The sequence below is a fragment of the Spodoptera frugiperda genome, chromosome 1, assembly GCF_023101765.2.
Source record: "Spodoptera frugiperda isolate SF20-4 chromosome 1, AGI-APGP_CSIRO_Sfru_2.0, whole genome shotgun sequence".
Taxonomy (NCBI): domain Eukaryota; kingdom Metazoa; phylum Arthropoda; class Insecta; order Lepidoptera; family Noctuidae; genus Spodoptera; species Spodoptera frugiperda.
Window position 1 is genome coordinate 3,924,477 of NC_064212.1, and position 26,783 is coordinate 3,951,259.

The 26,783-nt window shown below is 37.1% G+C and overlaps 1 protein-coding gene across 4 annotated transcripts in view; it reads right to left on the reverse strand.

Moving 5' to 3' along the window:
- Window positions 1-26,783, reverse strand: part of LOC118273005 (serine/threonine-protein kinase 26) — a 72,490-nt gene that overhangs the window by 24,614 nt on the left and 21,093 nt on the right. For all 4 annotated transcript variants that reach the window (XM_050704658.1, XM_050704583.1, XM_035589733.2 and 1 more), the window contains exon 2: window positions 22,610-22,834. In XM_050704658.1, the coding sequence (XP_050560615.1) occupies window positions 22,610-22,834 (225 nt within the window). The remainder of the gene's footprint in view (window positions 1-22,609; window positions 22,835-26,783) is intronic.

The following is a 26,783-nucleotide window of genomic DNA, read 5'->3' on the forward strand; positions in this document are numbered from 1 at the left end:
ATGCGTATACAACACTGCGAGAGGCCCCTTTCTCATACTGTCAAAGGTTAATAAGAAGTATGTAAACAACAAATATGATAGTTTTATGTATTGTAATGCGATCCTTGCGATTCTCACGTTCTGTTTACATTTCAACGTTTAGATAATTTCCCTTCACGTACAAAAAGCGTGGTATTCACAAGTTCACATAAATCCCGTTGGCTATTCGCGCGAATATCGCGTGTGTTCGCGATATAACGGACCTTAGTATCGCTCTATGCATGTAATGTTATTACTTGTGACAATTGACTGCCGCATTGCTTTCTCAGAACAATGGCACCACCTTTTTTGCGTATTCGTCACGTTTATTTCATCGTTTATAACTTCCTAATTATAATGCACGACGTAAAACAATGAAAAAGTAATTTGTGGTTCAAGAATAAATACAGTTGTTGCCGTATTGTGTTAGATTAGATACATTTGATCACGTTCTGTGGTTTCTTGCTACATTGAAATAACATAACGTATTTTATATAGCAAGCTGTAAACGTGTGTAATAAAAAGTAGCAGAAATATACATAATGTTTACAGGAAGTTTATGGGTAAACATCCCGACGGGCGCAACGAACGGTGTAAGATGAACATTACTGATTGCACATCATCGATAATTAATTATCTTGATCAAATAAATATAGGTACATATTAGTCGTAAAATACAGTATGAATGTGTAACGAATAGATTATCTGTAGCCAGGGTCACGGCACTCGTACGACGAGTCTGACTACGAGAGTGTAAACTGGATTATACAAGTGTAACAAGATTGACGTGGTCCATCATCCGCAGACAGTTGGACACCGCATTCATCATTCGTCTGACAACAATGGACTTAATATCTAATACTATGCCATTCATGCCATTATGCATCGTGTTAACATTTCACTACCATTGTAATTCTATACACATTTAGAATAATGGCAAGATACTAAAATGTTTATTGTCATATTTTTTTCGATTTAGTATAGCGTGAATACCTCTATTCTCTAGCAAAAATTGCAAGGCAAGGCGTGCGTGACGTTAATTTTATGTTTCCAATAATGTAATCCTGGCATGTTAGTGATAAAAACATCCGAGCGTAAAGCGAAAATTAAATCTATGCCGCTCGGGGAAAATGAGCAAATTTTATTGAAACCTCGCGGGATATTCGCAACCCGAGCCGGTGATGTCGCCACAGGCGAATTTTACTCGGAAAATATTGTAACAAAATATCATAAAACGGTAGAGGAGAGGAAAAAAGGGATAATAGAAAATCTGGAGATTACCACCTGTTATTCTGGAGGAAAACATAATTGCATTACGAGGCGGGGCCTGACTTTACTTTGTTTCGTCGTCGGTACCTACAATTGTGAGACGTTTGTTTCCGACGGTTCATATAGCGAACCGTTTTAAAGGGTCCCTCTGTAAACAGCCTTTTCAAACGGCAACAAATTATTTACTTCTGCATGTGTTGAACGTACCCAACAACGTAGCCTTTGCTTTCTTTTGTAAATGTCTCCCTCGTCTGTTTTCATCTCCCTTTGAATAAACATGTTTCTTTCATAATTTAATGTGCCGTCTCCTACACGAGCGAAATAAGTACCCAACTTTCATATACTTTCTGAAGGAATTAAATTCTATAAGGATTCTCTTGTAATGAGAACAAGCAAACAACGTTGTTATTATTATTAATTCTAATTTCTGACAAAACTAAAGCCTAGAGAAAAGCTAGACTAGGTACCTTGTTAGCCTGTAAGCTTCTTTTAGTATTTCAACAACATTTCTACTTATTGGAGCAATTTCTAAGTCTGCACGTCGAGCGCAGGATTACAACTGTCTGCGTGCACTTTGTTCAGCTTTACAATATCACACTGTCGTAACAAAATGGTGAACATTATTGTGGCCAGTAATAACATGGCATCTAAACAAGTTTGATAGCTCGTATAAAACAGCCTTCGCCATAACTTCGCCTTGTCGCGTCACGATTTGCGTAATGGACACAAAACCGCTCGCGGCCGACCAAGGGCCGGTTTCAAAGATATTCAATCATATTCTATAACGCTGATAATGCTTATAGCAGCGACGTGAAGGATCGTTAATAATATCAATTTGCCAAATTCCTCGAGTATAATCTCAGCTATTTCCATACAAAAAATATATGGTAAAACATTTTCATCGGGAAATTTTTCAAAGTAATTTAGCTCGATGAGCCGGAAAGCTAAAAAGAAACTACAAAGTAAGACATCTCTCGACGGAATAGCCACCGCCCAGGGAGTAACGAAGCAGGGAGACGTAAACAATTTAAGAGTGGCCGCTGCACTTCAGCTGAAGCAACCGGGCGAATAAACGCGTCGGCTACTAACCGGGTAAACACGGGAGACTGGAGACGTCCCGTGCCCATCTGTAAAAACCTGACTATTTAAATTGGACGTTCAGAAAATTTCCCGAGGCGCTTCCATTTGCTAAACATTTATCTTAACGATGTTTTTTTAAACAGCGCTCAAAGGACCTCTAGAATTAATGAGGTTAGCGAGTTAATAGAAATAAGTTTAATTGTTGTTTGCTCTTAAGCACGCTGGGACCAGTGAATAATTCTTTCTTGTTTGCTTTCATTTCGACATTTCATACAACTTAATTGGGATCCCGTATTATTTCAGAGCAAGCATTGCATATTTGCGTTTGTCTAGAGAAACGAGGAACAGTAAACAATTCATTTCAAAAGAAAACATAATTCTGTATGCTGCTTTAAATCATTTTCATGAAGGGAGGAATAAACGTTAACATGCCTTTTATGCCAGTTTTCATCCAAATTAATTAATGGCGTTATATTGGGTAGCTTAATATGGCACACTATTAAGTTCTTAATGCCTTTTTAATAGCATTCGTCGTTAAATGGCCGAGTAAATTGCCAGGGCATATTTTACGATTTTCGTCTTCTCATTTACCTATATTGCAGAGATGCTATATTGAATCCTGTTTAAACAGTGTTTTTGTTCGTTTGATCTTATTCTACCTATGATACATAGATACTTCAGTGAAACGAGATACAAAAAAAAATTGCTACGCAGCAAGGTTTATCACGCACTTACCATGCCGCGTAATATCATAAAGTAAACATTTAAAATTTATTCAAGTGATCACGAAAAATAACAATTTCGACGAACCTTGAACACGGTTAGACAAGTGCGTTCTTTCTGTAGTAAAATAATGTTCATCTAATTACCTGTAACAAAAAGAATATTTGTGTTAGTGATTTCATAAGTACACATCAACAAGAAATGATAAGTAAACAGACTAATTTCACATTTGGACATTTCTTCAAGAATTTAAAGAAATATCCAATACAAGACATAGTAAAGTGAGATGTAAGAAATGCAATTACAGTGTAACGCCATAACGTTAGATTAGAAAAACAATATCTTGGCAGTGAATCGTGTTGCTGACGCCAAACGCTCTCAAGATCCCGAAACTTTTCCCATTACAATAGCGTTGCGGGGCAGCCGAAACGAGGGGTGTAAAATGTCGCTTACACACGAAACTACCAACTTAACTCACTACAGCCATTCTAAGGTCCAATTGCATTAAGAGAAATTGTTAGACTGCTCAACTTTATCTAAGTTACGTTTTAGGCATTCGGTTGCGAAGCGTCCGATCGCGAAACTATTTTGTAGGTACACGAATAGAACTCCAGACATAAACTACATCCAGACAAAAGCAGGAGGGCTTTATTAAACTAAGTTAAGGACCCTGCCGTCTAGACAGTATTTGTACTTTGTAGTCTGAAAGCGTCGAACGCGCTAAAGTGTAATAGAGCCAATCACTGCAGTGTGTGGGTAACGAGAGAGGCCAATTACTACCGAGTCTTTAATGTGAACGACACTAGAAGCCGACTGGTGGCCGTCCGCTCAATAAAACTTATTCCCGAATTCATCCGAGACGGAGTAATGAGCCATTTTATATTCTAGAAACCGGAATTGCTACATTGGCTTCTTTCGCTTTTATAAAATGTCATGTTGGACTGGATAGTTAAGAAAGTTATGTTGTTTTATTAACCGTAGGTATTTTCTATTAAAACTTCTTAAGAATAACAAGGGTGGATAAATAAATAAAATAATACCTTAGAAGTTGCGCTTGCGGTTCCCAGACGTATGAGGCAGTCATGTTTAATTAAGTCATTGAAAGTATATAATGAGGCTCAAAATAGATGTGTTAGCGTTGCCAAGTCAAATAATAATCGTTACTAGTTCACGGGTTGCTAGAATGCTAGTGTTGCTACATGGCCTTTAAACGAGTCAGAACGTCACGAACAATACGCAGAGCACAAAAAATGCATTCAAAATGAAGTTTATTTAAAAATAAAAAATGTTGAATTGACAATCAAAATAATCATGTTGTACACAATAGATGAGTAATAGATAACATAATCGGTATTATAATGGCTTCACAATCAAATAGCGATTACGTAACACTGACATTATGGGTTATGACGTGACCTGACGATTGTGCCCAAGTCAGCAAATGCCACCGGCACAAATAGCGACCCATTACAACGCGGGCGAGACGAGCCCTACCTCAACACGGAAATTATTATCACTGCCATAAATCAAACCAGGTTTACAAAGACATGGCGAAATTTGTAACTGTCACAGGAAAATTTGCGATAAGTATCAAAGTTTTTACATGAAAGAAGTGTAGAAATTGGTAGTGGGTCGTATGGCCGTATCGCAACAGAGAAATGTTTCCTGTTTGATGCCTCATTAACTCGAAACGGTACAGGTGTTAGTACGGCTATAGCAGTGAACGAAAACTTGTGCTAAGTCATCACAGGTCAATAGTTGAACATACTATTTCACTCTCATCATGCTATCGTTATTCAATTTTAATTTGAATGGGTTCGATCTAGCTTTACGTATTTATAGATGTACATTTTAGTAGTCGACTTATGTTAATATTTATATTAACACTGCTTTAAGTAGGAACATCAGCCGCTCCCTGTTTATTCAATATTCTTATCACATCTAAGAAGGCATTACAATTTCGTACCAATTCAAGAATATCTTCGAACAAATCGACTTCAGCACGATTTATTTCAATGTGATATAGCTTTAGGTCGGTAGTCAGTGAACAAATAAATATATGTACCAAGACAGTATTGATAAGAATAGAGCCAATAATTCAATAAAATGTGACGTCATTATTTGAATTTCATTAACTATACGAATGTTGGTATCAAATGTTTATTATACTGGGACGATACAAATCGATAAATGTTTGTGGGTATAGAATGGTAGATAGGGCGGGAGTGGCGCAGCGGTGCGCATCGTCATTCGCGGGACAATGGCAGGCCGTCCTTGAATTAGCACCGGAACTATTGTCACCGCGCACAATAGATAGGATTTGCCTAGATTGCCGTCGGGCCTGGCACGCGCCGCCGAGCAAAAACCGCACACAAAACGTAATGACCGAAACTCGAGAAACTAATGCGTCGTATCGCTGTCATTGCAAGCTCGGAAAATTTATCAGCCAGAACAAACACACGGTTATATTTGGAATACTAGTCTGCAGGAAAAAATATAAAATCTGTCTCTTGATATAATGTAACTTTATTTACATGACTTTGGCAGAGAACCAAAGGAACTGATTTGTATATTGACCCAATAACTTATTAACCCTTGGGGTGCACGGTTCAATGGTTTTTCGAGTAATACGTCAATGTCGGATTGGAATGTATTGGGGTTAGAGCAATGAAGATGTTTTCGATGTAAGTTATTATCGGGGTCATATCACGCTGTGGTGGACGTGTCACCATGATTAATCGACGTGCTGACATCAACCCACCACCCGTAGCGACGTAAGCAATAAAAAGGTTTAAAGTCACGTCGCAAAATCCTCATTAAGTACGAAGGCAAAAACATTACCGAGTGGTTGACCATAAAGTGCTTTTTAATAACAGAGATTTAACGAGTCGTTAAAATAGTATATTCTGTGGTGACTGGTGATTAATGACAGACAGCCCATCTGTTACCGCTCCTAAACAAACACAGAGAGTTGTCAGAAATGTTGGAACTGAGTGAATGAACCGTGACACGAGACTTCAAGATACAGAACCAGTTCTGATATTTGTTAATATGATTATTTGGAATTACTCATCACTATGATGTGTACGTTAAATTATGTCGACAGTGTTAAGGTCTTATTTTTGCACAATACGTGTCATAGGTATTTTATAGAAATATTACGAACAACAGAGCAATTTCCAGTGTCGTAAATCACTCTTTAATATACGTTGGCATCGGGAGCCGTTGACCCATTTTAGTAACATCCTTAATTTAGCCTATAAAACATCCCAACAGGTTAATCGAGTTACTTCTACCAAATAAAACACCATTTAATTTTCCATCCACTTAACTCTTTTGGATCAAAGTACTCTATAAAAATATTGTTTATTTACATTTTAAATCAGTGTTTCATAATATGCAACCGCCCAGTGACCCAAATATAAAGTCAGGAAATAAATAAACGCAGTCTCGTCGGTGAACGAGGTCCCGACCATTAAAAACGCGCATTAAGCGACGTTCATTTCGCTCTAGAAAAACGTAAGAGGATTTTAGAAAATTAGAACAACGTGGAATACTAAGGTTTCAGTCAGGAGCTAGGAATCATTTTTAATCTACAATACCTAATAGGAATTTACAAGGTAAAAAACCGTAATAAGGAAAGATAGACAAAATATATTACGGATAAGGTAAAATAGATAACCAAGTAGCGGCTACTGCCTGGCTTGTTTATGGCGCCATATAAAACATTAATGCCATCTACAACAAGATACCATAATGATACAATTAACATTTGATTGCGGTATTTGTTGAAATGTGATGTAATTGAGCGAAATGTCAGAATTTCTACACGATTTGATCACAGATAATGTGGGTCGCGAAGGCCCCGTGCCAGGAGCGGAGTCGTCCGTATATCCCTTCATAAATAAATAGGTACGTCACTCTAATTATAGATGTGAACGTTGCCTATGACTTACGGAAAAGGTACGCTATATATAGCGACTAGCTTTCCGCCCGCGGCTTCGCCCACGTGTAATTCGGTTATATATAGCGTTTTTTAATGATCTCGACAGGGCTTTTTCTTCCACAGGCTGATATCTTGTTACAACTGGAATTAAATATAGCCTGTGTTACTCAGGGATGATGTAGCTTTCTAATGGTGAATGTTTGAAATCGATTCAGTAGTTTCGGAGTTTATCGATTACTTGTGTAAACAAACAAACATACAAAAAAAGTTAAGGATGGGAAATCATCAAATGACCTCTCCCGCTCTAGGTGGAACAGAAGGGAGTGTCAGACTTTTACTGATTAAAACCCACCTCGTTCCTTCAGTTGCCCTTTGCGTTCCGGGGCCACGGTATCTCGTTAGAACTTTCCCGCAGCCCCGGCTCAGTTTATCCCGTTTCCCCCCTTGGGGGTTGACATTTCAAAAATCCCTTCTTAGTGCTCACTTATGTTACTAAAGGAACCTCTGTTCAAAATCTCAGACTCCTATACCGAGCGGTTTCGGCTGTGCGTTAATAAATCAGTCACCCAATCGGACCCGCAATCGAAAAAACTTATAATGTCAAACATATTTACTTGCCTATGTACGTGTTCATGCCAAGTTTCAAGTTTATAAACCCAAGGAATAAGATTTTTCATAGAAACGTTTTTACCCCTTTTCCCCCCTTGGGGGTTGAATTTCCAAAAATCCTTTCTTAGTGCTCCCCTACATATCCCAAGGAACCTACATTCCAAATTTCAGCTGTCTACGACCAGTAGTTTCGACTGTGCGTTGTCTGTCAGTCAGTCACTCAGTAACGGAAGAGTTTTATATATATAGATGTACCTGCTGCTGTTGACACGATTAAATGTGGCGATGATTTAATATCGTACACAGCTTGGCAACCGTTCCGGATATTTATCGATTTTCATTGAACACGTTTTTGTTATATTTCATGAGATACGGATAGAGCACAATGAATTTTGTCTCCTAGATAAAAACTCTCGCAAGGACACCTGGCTTTTTGTGGACTGTTTTGGAGTAAAATTCATATTTTATTTCCATCGCAACAATACAGCTCTCAACGTGCTTTCAGATTGGTACTGGTGCTGACGTTGGCAAATGAAGTGATTGAAGCAAACAATTCGCACAGCATTATTGTAGTCACAATGAACGTGCTGTTACAATGGTACATTAATTTAGCTCGAAATGTCTGCTCAATCAACATCGTGCCAGTTGCTGACTGGCATTAAAGTTTCTTGTAACTATGCGTACTTAGTACGAAATTGTACGTGAAATATAAACCAGACATGCATTGCATTTAATTTTATTGGTAAGAGACTTAGATGACGGTAAAAATATTTGACTTTAAACTGCCATCCAAGTTGTGCAGATGTTGGTAATGAAGTATGCGTCATTGGTATCGATCTGAGGAATAACTCAATCAGGTATGCGCCGCGCTCTATCGGGGAATAGAAAGGTGGCATTGTTTCAAGCCCACACAATACACTCAGAGGACACCGTATCTCAGGGGAGATACCTACCATAAGGTTATCTCTCAACGGTTGCATGATAAAGACGCGACCATTATGCAACAGTCATTATTTATGCTAAACAAAGGAACTGTTTCATTTGAATTCGATTGGAGAAAACATTGTTGTAAAATTGCATACAACTACTTAGTAGTAGATGCTTATACCTTATATCGACCGGTCAGACTAAGATATGCCCTTGATCTTTTATTGGTTTGACGAAAGCAAAAGTCGTATTTGAAACGACCTATGCGATGCGACTAGTCCTTGCGTAAAGCTAACCTTGATGGAATGTTGCTAAATGCTGCGACACACCCACTTCGCTTTTTAGGAATATGACGTGTTTATTTAAATGTTATCTCGGTCACCCGATGTTAGCGCGGTCATAGCGGTCATCGCGTTATCTAATTGGGCTTTCAATACGCTAATTTAATCCCAGTCTCTTCCTATTGCTAGACGTCAAGACGCCTGTCTTGTTCTAAATTAGATGCCTTTTGAATGCCAACAACAGCTGCAGCCAGAAAATATAACATGTTTCAACTGCTGTACTCTTGTTTACAGTCGTTATTTTATTTTAGCCTTATCAATTTCTGTAGTAGGCACATATATTTTATTGCACTCATTAATGAGTCAACATTTTTTATTTAAATTTATTTATACCGTAAAGGTTAAAGTTCATTTAAAGTACACTAGTTAATTAACGTAATCATGGTTATTTTTGTTCCCGTTAATTATATCGCATGTTAGGAAAGCAACTTTTTATATCCGATACCAGTTTATATTCACGCGCGATTAATCATAGTGCGTGCTTAGCCTTATCCACGATCCAAGGCCTCCACTACAATTGACAGCCAATACGACGGTACAAATTACGTTTCGCAATACATTGCGTAATCGACGAACACGTTCCAGTATTGGAATATAAGAATAACTGCGATGTAATTCCGTACGACAAACACTGTTCGGTTATTGTTGGTAAGGTCGGATGATCCTTACAATTTGGTTAAACAGTGAGTCATACGACCGCCCGCGTTGTATTTGGGGTATCCGACCGATAAATAATCGTGTCGCAACAACACACGTTGCACATTGATGTCAATCGATGCGGGCTAACAGATACCACACTGCTGAATGATTGAGGATCGATTTCCGTCACGCGTCGATTCAGACATCTTTTTATTATCCTTGCATTGATTCGTTTGTTGATATGTGGGGTTATAATAAATTGGTCGAATTATGATAATATAATGTCCTACAATTTATAGCGTTTCCTTCTAGTCAAAATTGTAGTGCGGAGTTACATGACGCACTTAATTTATAAGATTTCCATTCGTAACACATGTTTCACATCCAAATATGTCATCATGAGTTTGCTGGTGATAAACAATACAGTGATTCATACGAGGGATAATGCTACTGTTTGTATACAAACTTAAAACAATGTACACATAAACATACAGGTTTACATACATGTATGCGATATTTGTTCAGCGGATCCGATTATTATGACGATTGCGTCCTGTTTTGTGAACATTTTCGATCACGCCCGCCCAATATCCTTCGAGTAATTATAGGAAAAAGCAAAGGCCCAACAATTAACGCACGCGCCACAAAAAATGGTCGGCATAAGTCGACTGCAACAGGGATTCAATTAAAAAGCGTTTGCGCACGTAATCGGAAACCTGACCACGACTGGATTCGCAATCGTTACGATTTTTTATTTGAATTGCCTGTCTCGTTCAGGTGAATGTGGCCAACATAACGGAATAACGAAATTGATAGGGAACGAAATACATTAATGTGCGCCTTCCTTTACTGCGTAACATCAATGAACCCAATTGTGCATCTGATGAAATAAAAAAATAAATAAATATCGGTGATAGACATCGGTGTTCGTGAAAAACGTATTATTTACTTTATTACTAACAGTAAAAAAACAGCAAAACTGCAGTTATTACAACTAGAACGACCATCTCGATTTAATTAAATAACTGCTGCAAGCCCACAACAACTAACCTATTTCAAAGAACAAAGACTGGTGCAAAAATACAATTATTTGAACGACAACAATTATTAACCGTATTGAGCTAATTGAATGCCAAATGTATAGAAACCAAACAAATTGAATGCAGTATTAACGACGGGCTGCAAGCCATCCAATTATTGGACACTGTACGTATTCGTTATTCATTTCATTCATCGGTTAAATCAAAGAGAAGCATTACAAAAATCGGGGTTCATTTGCACGGAAACAAAACCATTATTGGGTTGTGTTATCCCATAAATTGAATTGAAAAGTCAGGAATAGCGAACCTCATAATATCATAGATTAAGTATTCGTGGTTATAAATTGACACAAGTGCGTGAAAATTGTTGGTCTACTTGCCAAACTGCAGATAAAAATGATAAAGTGTACTCGCCAAGTCTTGGGCTATTGGGATCTATCACCAATATCCATTACGCACAAAAGCTTTTAGTGCAAATTGAAACCATCAGCTTCTGAAAATCAACACCGACACTAGATCTAGTACTACGTAACAAAACGTTTTAGATACCCGAGTATTTGCACTATGGCAAAGTTGTTCATAACAGTGTTTGCCGAATAGTTTGTTACGGAAGGATTGAGAATGAGGAAATTGAATCCCATTCGCTACAATCCATTGCGTATATCTAAAATGATTCGGATGTGTTTATTGTACGAACAGAATATTATGGATACGGCTGATTTGTAAGCTTTGTGATATTCCAAAGTAGATAATACTATGTAGATATCAAGATTATCAACAGAAGCGATTACGCGCATGAATCGATATGCGCAACGCAAAACGATACGATTCAATAGGATCGTTATAAGCGCGCTTGACCAACCTGATAACACCAATTAGATGAGGCAAGGGTGCGCAAACGCAACACTGTCACAACACCAACACATGCAAATCGTTTATTGGCGCGACAATCAGATCGCGACGGGACCGGTCAACCGTACAGTCATTCGGTCGTTGACACCGACGATGGTGACACTGGACTCTCGCTGACCGTTTACTGTAGTATGCGAAAAATGTGAATTTATATTTGGAATAGGAATTGAGTGATATATTGCAAATTGCGACGAGAGCTTTATGTGAATTCCACTCGGATAAACCGAAATAAACCCTTCTGTAGTTTATAGCAGGGATGGCATACATACTTGTTTTATTACAACGAAATATTCTGCATATCCGCATAACTAGTCTTTATTTTGATAATAAAGTAATCAACTCGATAAGTTCTGAAGTAGTTAATCAAACAGGTATTTTACCTTTTCAATAACTGAAAGTAATTAAGTAGAATTTACAGAAAGCAGTATAAAGTATAAGCATTTCCTGGTAAACATGTGTCACAAACAAATCAAAGGGAAAGTTTTTATCTATAAGTACTGCTTTTCAGAGCAAGGTTATACATAGGATTAATCAAATCACGTTAGACGGGAGCCTGGAAAACACTACTAAAGAATTCTCGGCAAAAAAGGTCTAATGACTAAAATTTTATTAAGTAGGCCAGCAACAGGCTCACGAGTTTGTTCATAAAAGCGCCTAAATCGTTTACATAAATGATGAGCCATTGAGAGCAATGTGAAAATTAACGAATTAACCATCTTACAAGTTACGTCGTCTAGCAAAACTTTCGTGATAAGAAATTGTTCCTAAGGTGTGGGACGGCTCTCGAAACTTTTAATCTAATAACATAAGATGAATTGCGCCACAGAACTTCATACTTTCCGAACATTCGCTGTTATTACATTTGTATAAGAATTATGACATGAAAATAAGTGTTAAGTTGAACATTTCATTTTATGTTCCATTATTTTTTTCACAGAGTATTGGTGCAATTTATTGAGACAAGTGCGGAAATCAAGGGAATGCGATGATAAAAAATATCGATTAGATAACGCAACAACGAGTTGCAGAGAACACTTGAAGCGTTGTTAGTTGGAGAATATTTACTACCGATATCAAGTTTTGCAATGTTAAGCACATAATAGTTGCACGTTCGAAACAATTGTTTCTCATCGTATAAATAACACTCGTTTACTGGGTAGTACGATCAATGTAAAAACAAAAACGTAATTAACAAGTAAACAGCTGCTCAATTAAAAAGGGTTCAATGGTGAGTAACACACCTGTACTGTTTTTTTAACGTTGAAATAGCATTCAGTTAAACCGGGGCATTTAAGCTTATTGGTAGATTTTACATGATATAAAATATTTGAGTCTTGTTTGTGAAGAAGGGTAATTTGAGAACCCCTCATAAAGAGGGCACTTCATCAACACATAATCATAACGAAAATAGCTGCGGACCCCATGCGCAGAGGGACAGGACCACAATGGATCATTTCCGCAAGTTGACGCCTCATAACATATCTGGGAGGATGGACCTTTTAGTGTAATTTGAAGTAACGGAATATTTCATTTCGTATTTACACTAGACGAGAGATATTCAATGACCCACTAATGTAGGCGTAAGGATTGGAGTCCATATTCCGGTAGAACCTTTTTCATACATGAGCCATTAATCATGCAAAACGTATTCGCACTCGAACAGGAAGAGGTACGACCCAATAAAGCTGTGCATTTAGTTAGCTAGATCCGCGGGGCCGGCCGTAGTCGTGGGCCGTGTTGAAGTTTTTTACTGCGCCTTCGTCAAGTCAAACAAAGAGGCGGAACAAAGCGGAGAGAGCGGCCTTTGTGCGGATACGAGTGCGACGGCACTTAACTCTGACATCGGTGACGGCAACATAGGCTCCAAGCGTCGGCCGGGACACCGTCCCCTGCGCATCTTCCGCTGGACCTTGTACTGAGGCCGTTTCAGAATCTATGATACCTTCCACGTTTTCATTAACAAGGATTTATTGCCACCAGGAAGACGGTAACAATTTGATATAGCCATGATAGTACCGGTTGAGAAAGATATGGCATTCCCAGTAATTTTCGATTTGTTTGACGTAGAGACATATCACATTTTATTATAGGTAGAGGTATTAAGTGGATAGTTGAATTACAAGGCTAGTGCAGCAAGCAGGGAGGAACGACCGGTGTTCGTTGATGGCGATGTTTTATTGGCTTGCCCTAATTGCCTCCCGTCCCGCATTAACGACGTTTGCTACGACCTAGATAGGTTAGGAACACGCTCAGCGATCAATTTTCATATTGGAAACGTTGACGGCACATTAACGTTCGTGTGGCAATGGTTTAACCTTGATATAAAGGTGATAATTTACATTTCAGTCCTCCTATTAAAAGTTAAAAGATAAAATTATCATGAACTATGTTTGACAAACTACTTAGCATATGTCCATCATCATGTCAAAAGCAAACGACGATTGTAATCAAGTACAGTGAACAAACGTACAGGTCGAAGGCGCAAATTTCAATTTTCCGATCGGACAGTCAGCTGCGTCCGGGTAATCCTGAATTTATCTTTTGCCTTCGAAACGGACACCCGTCGCTTTTCAATCACCCCAAGCTCACGGAGAAACGAGAAATAGGAATTGTTGGGAAATCCATTGTATTCCAGACATCTGACGTGGAATATGTTTGACACAGATGGACGGTCAAAGCGACCGCCGCAGATTCAAGGAATGTCTCACGTACGTATTTGAATATGTTATTCAAGAGAGAAGAGGGTAAGGCATGCGCCTGTATGAATAAGGTACGCGTACGTAACAAGCCCAGTAAAAACTAGCACCTATCCGTTACAGATTGCATGGCAGAACTGTGCCTTTGCGTGCGCACACGTCGATCGTCGATCCGGTTCCATGCTATGATGGCTAGAATCCATTGGTTACACAGAGAAGTTGATATATATTTATTACATCATGCTTTCGTTGCTAATCTGAGCGCATCGGCCTCGGTGACGCATGCCCGCCTCCTGCGGTCAATTTAACTGAATTTATAGCAGCTGCAAGGTCGACAAAGGATAACGAACCCGACCTGCTGCGTTCTGTTATGAAACAGGTCTTATTGAGCGTATAATAAACGTTACCATTACGGTGTAATTAGATGCCCTGGAAGGAGCAGGAATCAATCATTGAAACCGAATTTGATTTTATGTATTCACACCTGATTATGAATGATCACCTTATGTCATGTGGACATGTAATCATGGCAGCAAATTGAATCCACAGATTAAACTTAAAAGAAACAAAAGTTTTGTCCGAATAGAGTGGATTCAGCTGCATGTAACCTAACGTTGGATTAATTGAATCGCCCGGTTGCGAGCGCAACTCCATTTCTGCAGGAATGGAAGCTAAGCAAAAAGAAAAAGGAAATTAACGCAGTCATCTTCGTAACAACGTGTCCACTTCTTGATTACATGAGAGAAAACACCATAAACTTGCACAACAAAATATTTTGTTCCTTTTGAAATTGCATCTTTGTTTTTACGTTAACTTTTTCATGATATGATCGGATTAAGTGGATAAAACCTATCTCAGATAATGAAATCTTTAAAAATAAAATACATTAGTTTAGATAAGTTCTTTAATTACTCCCCAATTAATATCCCTAAATTTTGGTATGTTTGGAGAGACATTGAATACTTCACAACTTTGTTAAGAGAAAACTTGACAAGTTGTTAAAACAATCAAATTATAAGATAAATTAAAGACGAAAGACCGTTCCATTTTCACGTTCTTAAAATTCCCCAAAAACTTTTTAACGAGTAGATTGTGATTGTGATGGCACTCGGCTATGCAAAGTTTGTTATGTTTACGGTACGCTATCTAATTGCGAATTTACGTGTTCACGTCGAGTTACTCTTGAATAACAAAAATAAATACACGTGGGGCTCGTTGTAATGTCATTTTATTATTCAATTTATGGCGCTGACTCGTCTGAGGGATAACAGAGCACTGGTGTGGTGTTTAAGTTATTAAGGAAGCCTCGACGTTACGCCACGTAATAAGATTAGCCCACGAGCTACGATGAAACGATGTTAAAGCGGTTGTTACTATGGGTTTCCGATAATTTTCCGTGTAACAGTTTTATGAAGATGATACGATAAATTCTGAAATACTTAAAAACATTCGCCATACATTAATACTATAGGTACGAATTTTGCATAGCATTCAATCACATTCGACTTCACCTGATACCTATGTTTTAATTATCATTAATCCTTAATACAATTATGTCAGGATGGTGGATTTTACGATTACCACGTACCTGGTTTTATTACTATGTCAAAGCTACGTATATCCTCGTTCCAATACATCACGGTACAGTACGGTGCAAACAGTAATCTTATTTATCAGCTCTACTGCCGTTATATGCTCCCTTCTATTAACTGTCCTGTCAGCACTGATGGCTGTGAATTTACGACTCTATCACTGCAAACATAACGTCACTTTTAGGATCAAGTCGCTATTATTAAGGATGGTCCAAAAGAGGGACAAAAGTCCATGCAGCTCAATTTTAAAAGGCCTTTTTTTATTCCAGGTTAGGGTTATTTGATGCAATTGTAAACGATCTTTTGACTATCAAATGTAGCCCTCTTCTACGTAGGAATTTAATTTAATCCTTATCAATAAAGTCATAAATATGCATTAGTACTTGAATACGAGTTGCACTTAAACGTCTTCACTTCAAAACGTATTTTAAATAGGAATATTTTATCACCTATTTCAATGATATCTTTATTACTATAAAGATAGAAGTTTGTAGTCTATGAGCACTTCTAATAGATTTATTTAGTAATTTTCTGATACAAACATTAGTCACTGTACCTCTGTCTCCATGACTCAAATCATATTATCCTTAAAATAAAAGGATAAATTCAACTCATCGCTGTAATTGAGTATATTCATAGTGGACACTGCTTTCAGTAGAGAACTAACGAACCAGACAGAGCTCCAGGTCATTAGCATTCATTCCATTAAGTTTGTCCTGGATTTCGGTACATAATTACGAAAGTACTGGTAACATCGTTAGGGTTTATAGCAAGGTAGATAATACTCATAACAAGGCCCTTAAGGTCGGTACCCTTTAAGGCACGTATTGTTGCAGTAACCACGTCCTTACCGCTGTCATAACAATTTGTTTAGCTTAATATGGTATAATAGGAGTCGAAAAACGTAATAACATTATAGAATAAGTACGCAAATAACACGTATAGACATACTTAACTTATAAATAAGGAAAGAGCTAACAAGCAAACATTTAAAAAACAATATCCGGGTGCTAATTCAATTTACAAGCAGTTGTTTATCGTGTCGCCTTGTTTAAAACAATAACATCGCCAAGTATTTCAATACGACAATATTTTCAAAACAAGGGCCGTTTTCAATCTTATTTACCGAAAACAATGTCCAAAGAAAATTATGTAAATGAAAACAGAACTTGAATATAAATATAAACATAAAGCTATGTAATAGAAAGACAAACAACTAGAATGGACGACAATTTTATGTGACATCAATGTTTAAGTATTCAATAGGAAAACACTCAAACAAAATTAGATAACGTAAAGTAAAATATTTATTTAATTAACTTAATCGATTACGATAAATCGATCATTTGAATAGATAAAATAATAATCATTATTTTGTTTCTTTAAAAATTTCATGGACAATTTTGATGTTGGAAATTCGTTTATCGTAAAAAAAAATGAAGATAGTCTTGATATAAACCTTCTTTCTCCTGGCCTTTCCCCAAGTAGGTTGAGGTCGGCGTTCAGGTTAAGGACTCTGATTCGTTTAATATCAGTAGATATTTTTACATGGAACGCTTACCACATGCCTCTGACAGACTATTGAAACATCCGTAGTTTAGTCTAGATTCTAGATTTATCTTACAATTTTAGCTAACCACAATTTAATAACAGATTTTGTGTCTACTAGTCTGCCCTTGAATGAAGAGTTTTAGCTACTATTAAGACGAAAGTTATAAACCACAAACAGGATAAACTAAATTTAAATTCAGCTTCAAATACATATCAACTAAAAAAACCGGTAGGATTGGACACTCAAAACCAGTAAATGGCCTTAAAATGTACCGTTTATTCAAAGAATCCGATCCGATTATACGATGCTTTTTGCAATTAAAATGATAAGTAATCATATTAAATTGATTTATATCCAAACGAAAGAAAAATATTTAATACGATAACAACTCCCAAAAAGCCTGGCCTTTTTTCAAATGGTTTGCGTAAATGTTCATGAATCGTGATAAGTACTGCTATTATAAAGCAATAACGACAGCCACCATTCCTTATGACAGGCTACGGACATAATCTCATTTACAGCATTATAACAACTTTGTACAAAATTAAATAAGCCATTAGTCATTGAAAATCTCTCGACGAGGGGATGTGGCGGAATCAAAATGTAATTTCGTAAAAAGGTGGGAAAAGCGGAGTGACGCCATCGATTCGCGGGAAACCAGAAGAAAATTTTAATGGAATTATTTCCCAAAGTATAATGGCCTCTCAGGCTCGTGGTCCTAAAATGTTGCCATTCATATACAAATAATTTGTAAGAAAAGGTGAACAAAATAATTATTTTCAATATCGATGAAGGCATTATGACTACAACCGTAATATTCTCGACTAAATCAAATCTGATAAGCACTTATTGTAGTCTCAGCTAAGGGTTATTTACCTACTTAGATAATCGTTATCCGAGCGAGATCGGAGTAGAGTTAATTAAAAAATCTAGTATTCTCATTAACGCACTGATAAACGTTACAAACACGAACCTTGTCGGCATTCTTCGAAATAATATTGTATGACAAACAAGTTTTTAAGCCACAAAGGGTTATTTAAACGTACTAATTTGAGTATACTAATCTCATTAGGTATCTCCTGAACTTATTTTCAGGTTCCACCTGGAATCCTATTTACATATTACATTATAAAAGAAATTGAATTAAGTCCGAAGTTGGCTCAGTTGGCAAACAAACATTAATCTATTAAGGAAAACGAATCACTGACAGTTATTAACTTCATAATCACATCCAAATCGAACTGTCAAAAGCAGTTACTCAATAAGGCAAATTGTAAAGTTTCAGAACTTGACCTTCCAAGTTTAGAAGCGGACTGTACCCCTCCTCTAACTCCCTGCCGCCCGCGGCGCGCCCAGCCCGCATTGCAGTGAAACAGAAGGACGATGCGAAATAAGAACCAGACCTGTATCAAGTCTTTTAAATCCTTTGATTCTACTCAACGATATGACTCCTCGCGTCGAACTAAAGTCGACGACCTCCTTATGGACTGTATTGAACTGCACAATTCTTCATTTGCTGTATTGACGTCGAGACTCAGAATACTAATTTCGGAGCCAATAGACAGTTCGAACGACGAGGAGATAATTGGCTCATTTGTCGTCAGAGCTGAGGGAATAGTTTCGTAATAACAAAATACTATGGAAGCTTCAATAGGGCTGACAGGACCTTGACATCACGCTGTATATTCGCAGAGGTCAAGGTAGCCCTAATGCGTTTACGGCTTTCAACCTTGCGCACTTTATAGTCATCGCACGGCCCTGAACGGCCATTTCTTCTTAAATCCTAAAAATAAAAGAACAATAAAATACTCGTATAGACGAGATTTTGCTTTGATGTTGAATTTATGGACGCATTCGGAATGAGTACATCTTATAAAGACTTTGTTCCGATCGGACTCTGTATCAGAATGGTTGTCGTTATTACTTTACAAGACTTATAAAAGTAAGTTGGGCGTTTGATGTTAACTTGGTACAAGATCAAACTATCATTCCGATCGATTACAATCACTAAAGAATCGCGTAAATAACTTAAGTAGAATTGAATACCAAGTTGTATATTTTACCAAAACGGTATGTATCTAATAATTCCATTATGAACAGATCGGAATAATTTGTTATTTACATAACTATGTTTAGCACAGTAAATGTAAGAAATTCTTGACATTTTCCTCGAGGCTAACGCGATGAGTCACCAGCGTCCTTCACCTCGGGCTGGCCGCACCGCCCGACATCCGCATTCACAATTTTACCCACTAAAACCCTCTCACAGCACAGCTTATTCACGTCACATTTAAATTCATTCATAGCTGTGACGTAAATGCGACGATTCACCTACAAAAGCCTTCTCTTAACATTCTACAAGCATACTTAAATTAAATTACTCATATGTTTGTCCTTTCTGAGGAGAAGTCAATGTCAAGGGAAGCCAATGTCTCATGAGGACTAATGTATGACAAAATAGTGGAGTATATTGATCTATAGTACTCGAGGATAATGAGAAAACAACCATTCATATCAAATAATAACGATCAACTTTGTCACATTTTCTCCACAAATCAGAAATGTTAAATCTCGCAAAGTAAATTCACCGCTAGCAAAGAAGGTTCATGTAGAGTAGGTGCTTTAAATTTGAAAGCATGTAATTTTACACCATTGTAAAAAACCACGGAAAATGTCCTTGAAATGCAATATCATGCGATCATAGTAAAATTCACGGTCATTGACAAAACACGCAATTTGAATCTAGTGCGAGGTCCCACCCTGTTACGTTGTGAGTAGATACTAATAGTGTTAAAATAATTTTGTGTGAATAGGAACAATCAAATGAAAGAGATGTGCGATACATCTCTGCATTTCGACGAAATCCAATGAAACCTTTGCATTAAAATGTAGCGTATTACGAGCATCATATAAGAGATGAAAGTGGAACGTACCCTACAAAACGTTGCTGTCACGTAACGTCAAGTTCATTTGCTAATTGAGCGAGCCAGCCGGGCCGCCCTTTCATAACTCCGACGAACAAGTACCATCACCTTTCATATGCCAGGCGCATGTTTGTTTATACAAATTCATAAAGGTAACTGATTTTATACCTTTTCTATGTGAATGTATAAAATATCAGAGGAAAGTGAAACGAGAGATAATTTCGACATGTCACAATTTAATAATTGTGCACATAGTTGAGATCAAAGATAAGTATCATAGGTATGTTGCGGATTTATGTACATACCGACCCGCATACATTGCATCGTATTTTGCAAGGCACGCATAACAACAACATTCGAAAGTGTGTCAAGATTGCAATACCAACGTGGAGTCGGTACGATGCGCTAAGCGGGAAACACAACACATCGTAGACACTTACTAATGATTCCTATTCCGCGTTACCTAATTTAAATTCACTTGATTTTACAACCGAATGATTATTGGAATAATAAAATGTACTATTTGATGAGCAATGTTGACAAGGGAATCGGCTATTGTCACGTAAAAGGAAAATGTTTCAAATGATAAATCAGAAGAACTTAATTTTCTGAATTTACCATCAGAACTTAATAAAAATGGTTTGGTTATATCCTTTAAAACCATGTCACTAATCTACACAGACACATAAATTAAAATGAACAGGGTGTAGAACAATAAAAATGCAAATATCGATCATAACGGACCAGACATCATTGTCCGTGGCGGGATGCCTCCCATTCTACTCCCGTTGTTACGAGTTCATGATATGGGATGTTCCGAATGTCCATATCGATTCGTCTGTTGTTGACGACAACGAAGTTGGTAGCATAACAGAAGCAAATTGGCCTGAAAATGTCACGGGTTATTTTTAGCACAGTGAAATGTGAAAACAGAGAGAGCCAAATTTTTATGCCTATTTCCTTTGAAGTCAACATTTTTATGCAGTGACGTGCATTCGCCTATTTATGAATAGACATGTTTTCGAAATCTTCTGTTGGATATAATCAGCCAGCTATTGTTTCCAAATCTATTTACGACGCCCGCCTACGTACTTCTCATCGTGTACCATCGTAGAAGGACAACGGCAATAAATACGAAGATTAATGATCGCCTTATTGATGAACTATAATAGGATTTAGTGTGTCATGTAGGGTTTTTATGGAAAAACGACTGTTTCTTACTAAAATATTTTTATGTATGAAAAGAAGTAGTTTAAATCGGTCACAAATACAATCGTCATAAAATGTTTTGTTTAGTCTTCGAGTCCGAAACAATTTAAAAAATAAAAGAGTTAGTTGAACATGTTGAATATTATTATACGATTCCAAAGAATTTGCATTGTGGACCTAAATATAACCGGTTGTGTTTATGTCGAGTTTTGAACCCAAACTCTTCGTGACGGACATCGTACAGCGCAAATACAATACAGCACACGAGCGAATTATAAGACCGGGTGAACGTTTCATAGTAACTTTGTTACAATTTCGTGACATTCAACGGCGAGCATTGCGCAATCGAATCAGTACAATCTAATAAACAAAATTGTTCAGTAGATTTCAATAGCAGTGCTGTGATTAAATTGTCTATAATATCTATTACTAGTCGTGGTCATATTTCGCATAGTCACGACACTATCAATGTCCTATTACCTAGACCTGGATGTAATGCCACGGGTGTACAATTACAGAGACAACAGCTACTCCGCAAAACGGTGTAATAAGTATCCTAGTGTTTCATGACAGTGCGCCGCAGCACTTTCTGATATTCCATTTGAGTAAGCGAGTAGGTACTAGTACAATACTGCGTAACTGCAATTCTCTTTGGTGTGTCACACTGCTGTAGCCAACAGATATTGTAACGCAATACAAAGTTCAAACATTAATCGAAGTAAGATGTCAAGTCGTAAAATAAAGCTCATGAACCGAGGAAAATGAATTCACAGAAAGGATATTATTCAACAAGAGAATACACTACGTAATGTAATGGAGTCCATTACGCTTGATTCTTGTCTTTTATAAGGACTCGACAGCAGATAAGCAGGCAAAGGTACTGCTTCACAGACAAAGATTGATGCCTCGTGCCCCCAAAGCGACGAGATAAAATGTAATGTATTCCACGAGGTTTATCTTATTCTGCGGCTCTACATGAATACGAACTAAGATTGCAGGGTTTAATAAATGTCAAATGGTGAATATCAAACATCAAGTTATGTGGTAATTACTTATTAACGACATTATGTGTCAGATCAAAGTCATTGTGCAGACGAGTTATTAGATCTACATACGAAACATTGTTGCTTACCTTTAAGTATGATCCGTAATATTTAGTAACGTAGGGGCTGTCACATTGTGACAACACCATGATTTCCTGCTGGATGTCTTCGATTTCATCTTCAGCTTCTTCTAAGTCGATTATTTTAATAGCGACCACTTGCTGGGTCCTGTTATCGACACCTTTAAATACCTCACCGAACGAGCCTTTGCCGATCTTCTCCTGTTTCGTGAAGATCAGCTCGGGGTCGACCTTCTGTAGAACAAAGAAAAACATAATGTTAATTATCACATATTGTACGCACATTAATTACTTAACACGAATAAGTAAAATAAAATGTTTATTGCAAGGACGAGGTAACCTCTATGTAAAAATATGAAAATAATAGGAGGGTTAAAAATATTTTGATAAGTATATTTTTCAAAGATACCGAAATAAATGTTTTGGTAAAGACACGTGCCAAAAAATAAACGAGGTAAATTGACGAGGCGGCACATTGTTATTACACCTTAAGCGTTATTTTAGGTGCCTTATTATACGCAAATACTCGTTTGATGTTCAAAAGCGATGATTGATTATTCATAGCGTGATATAAAATATTCATATGCACGAGCTGTGGATATAATCGAGTTGTTTTTGTATATTTTCATGAAGCCTAAATCTTTATTCGTTGCTGTACAATATGGAGCCTTATACACAATCTTTAATTGTACGGTATCGGTAAACATACCTAAATTAATACAAACGAATTATTTTCAGTTATCGATCGTATCATAATCTTAAAAAAGTATTTTAAAACCTGACGCAATAACTAATGAGAATGGAATTCGATAACGATCGATTAATTGACGATAGTTGAAAAACATGTTTCAGATAAGTATAATTATCAAAAAGTGTCATGTCAAAGGGCTACGTCCAGTCTGGCACTTTACCCACATGTAATCTTGTTTATAGTTAGGTTTAAATAAAATTACAATGCAACATTACTTTCATTTCATTTCAAAACGGACAGTTCATGAAAATGAGGTTTGTGTCAATAGGTTGTAACTAACAATGGTTTCAAAAGCAAACAAATTCATCAGTAAGCGCTTTACAGTTATCTGTTTTAAGTAGGTGTACCGAGGGAGGCTACGTTACCCACGATTATAACTGGCGAGTGACTCAGTTTGATTGCTTGGTCAGGCGAACAGACCTCTAATCAGAACATGCCTCACTGGCTCTGAGCTAAACATGTTGTTACCTTTAGTCTAGACAGGGATTATTATTTTAGAGTTTTTATTTCCAGCGAATCTGCCACAATATACACAGATGTAGACGTGAACCTTTTTGGCATTTAACTGACTTTGCAAGCGAACTCAAGGCCCCCTCCAGCGAGATGCAATCAACTCGAATGTGCTGCTAAATGACGTTACGATAACTTCTCCATTCCACAAACAATTTGTATACATATTTGTAAACAAAAGTATTTAAATTCTAAGAAATGCATATATCTATAGGTACTATAATATTCCATTTCGATATCATTTTGACTTTAGTGACAAATGTAAATCTGCCGCAACTACTAACCAGCCTGAATCATTACAAGAAATTAGATAAAAATGTAATCTTAACAATAAAATAAGGAAGCCACAACAGTGACTAATATAATAAATAATCGAAACGACGAAAAGCGAAATTGGATCAGATCAAAATAAGGTTAAAGTTAGCGCCGCATAGCTACGAAAGTTTTCTCAAATGCTGGTTCGATAATTTCAAACGATGATAATACGTATATTGTTGTCTTAATAAAGAAACTTGTGATGCTATCTTTCCAATAGATTCACGGAGAGAAACTCTCGCATTCCTTTGAATATACACGCGAGGAAAAGACAGCACGTGTAGTCGCGTATTGTACCTATAACTTGAAGCAAATTGAGATATCTAATCAGCAAATTATGTTCCAGATACTTGATTTATTACTCATATTAAATGATGTGCGTTACTTATTTCAAAAGTTTCAATGTATAAACTATAGGTCCGGTAATTATGCAAATTGTATATTAAAACGTTGAACATCTAAAATGAGACCTCGATGAAAGCGTCATAGTTTTCCAGGTTTGCGATAAGTATAGGACGTGGATCGTTTTATCCCAGTTGAGATGGCACGAGACATAGTCGGAGGGGGACGTGACTAGACTACCAATGAGCTCCGCCAGAGAGCATATTGAGACGTAAATCTTCTTATTTTTAATCTAGTAGCGCAGCAGTAAATAAAACTGTTTTAGGTTTAAGTAAACCCATTGGAGTCGGTTTAAGCGAAATAGTCGTTCCATTTATACGCCCCTGTTTCCAATAATGCCGATTCGACAGATAGCTCGCAAATAAATCGAAAGAGTGAGTAAATTCGAGGATTACTAGAGAGAATTAGACGGAAATTACTTACACAACTTGTTATAAGAATATTTGTTTCTTCAAAACCTTTGCCTATACCAGAGACCTTCGTAACAACGTGCCATTTTTTTTAAAGAAATATTTTTTGAGGTGCGTGTAGTGCCATCAAAATTAGATTTTTTCGGTAGTTCGTTAAGCAAAATGCATGCTGAACTGGAGTCATTTGTGTAACTCTGAATCTTTAATATTATTCATATCTGAAAATAGCGACAGGCATAGGACAGATTTTGTGATCAATGACGTGCCCAAAATATTGTGCTGCATGCCATCAACGGCACGCGTACCAATCGTTCGCCATCCCTGGCTTATACTACAGTTTTTAAACTAACATACAAGGCATAATATAACGGATGTTTTTATACACTTGATTTATAATTGAGGATGAGTAACAAATACGCTCTTCGTGGAAGTCAGGAAGTGTACATAAAGGTCGAACCCTAAAAGCAGGTACCTAAACAGGGTAGCGAGGTAACATCATTATTTCCTGTTAAAATGTTACCCGTAAGGGGCTCTGAAAAAGGGGATGGTAAAGTAAAAGACTCATCTTTGTACGAACAAAAAGGCTTATTGTGTTCGGTAAGCCAATTTCACACGAGCTTGTAAAGAATGATCAAGTTACCGGTGGAAGTACTACCGAGGAAATTATCTTACATGTCCATCCACGCGTCATTTTTAAATTAAACATTACCTTACGTACCCACATTGGCGACTTTTGGACTGTTGGAAAGATTACCCATTTAATTCTAATACGAAAATATACTATAATCTGGCTACACCCAAAAACGTCACACGATAACTACGATTACACCCGGATTTTCTCTTCGTCATTACACAAAGCTAGATAAGACTGCTTAAATTGATTAAATGTTTGGACTTCTCAAACTTTCCTATCGTCACATCAAAGAAAGCTTTTAAAAGCTTTCATATTATGCAAAAAGTTTTCGCGACAATTAAGTGGTTTAGATAAGGAATGAATAAAAGTTATTTTAAAGGCTTCGAGGGACGAAGGCAAAGCCATTTGGTAATGAAAAAGAAAATGAAAGAATATTGTTACACTAAAAAATATAATAGTCGTTATTTTAGGTACCTACTTCTACTCTATCGATAAACTATACTATAAGGTAACAAACGACAAGTCAGGGATTACAACGCAAGTCTTTCGGAACAGGAAAATCATTAACAAACCAGGAAATATAAATAAGTACATATTTTCGGTAAATAAATACAATATAGATTTGATTAGATAGCGTAGTGAGTGACGTATGATGATTAGAAGCATATTATCTTGATTCTTTACAACAAATGTCACGGTTCATTTAGTTACGTATACAGCGCGTTCTATAGACTTTAGCATAGCTGAAAGGTTATTTAGGTATACAAAGGCTACGAGAATAACGTCATCTAGAACGACGTCACTCCGTTCCAGCTATAGACACATAGACAGGCCCTAATGGAGTGTTATTTTTATAATACCTACGGCACACGTTTATCCACGGCCGTCCATTGTGAGATAAAATCAGTACGATAAAGCCGATGTATATATTTTTTTTTTTTGCATAATCTCACTTTAATAAGAGTCACGTCCACGGATTGTTACGGCCGTGATTGAGCTGTGTCGTAAACCATGCTAGGCTTTTGGTATTAAATTTGCAAAACAGGTCAATATGCCTTGGGGTTTATTGTGGTTTCGACTATACAAATACGTGTGTGCAAATGTAAATATGTAGCTAGAAGACGAACAGTTATTTCTTTTTTGATAGTGTGCCTATTTATA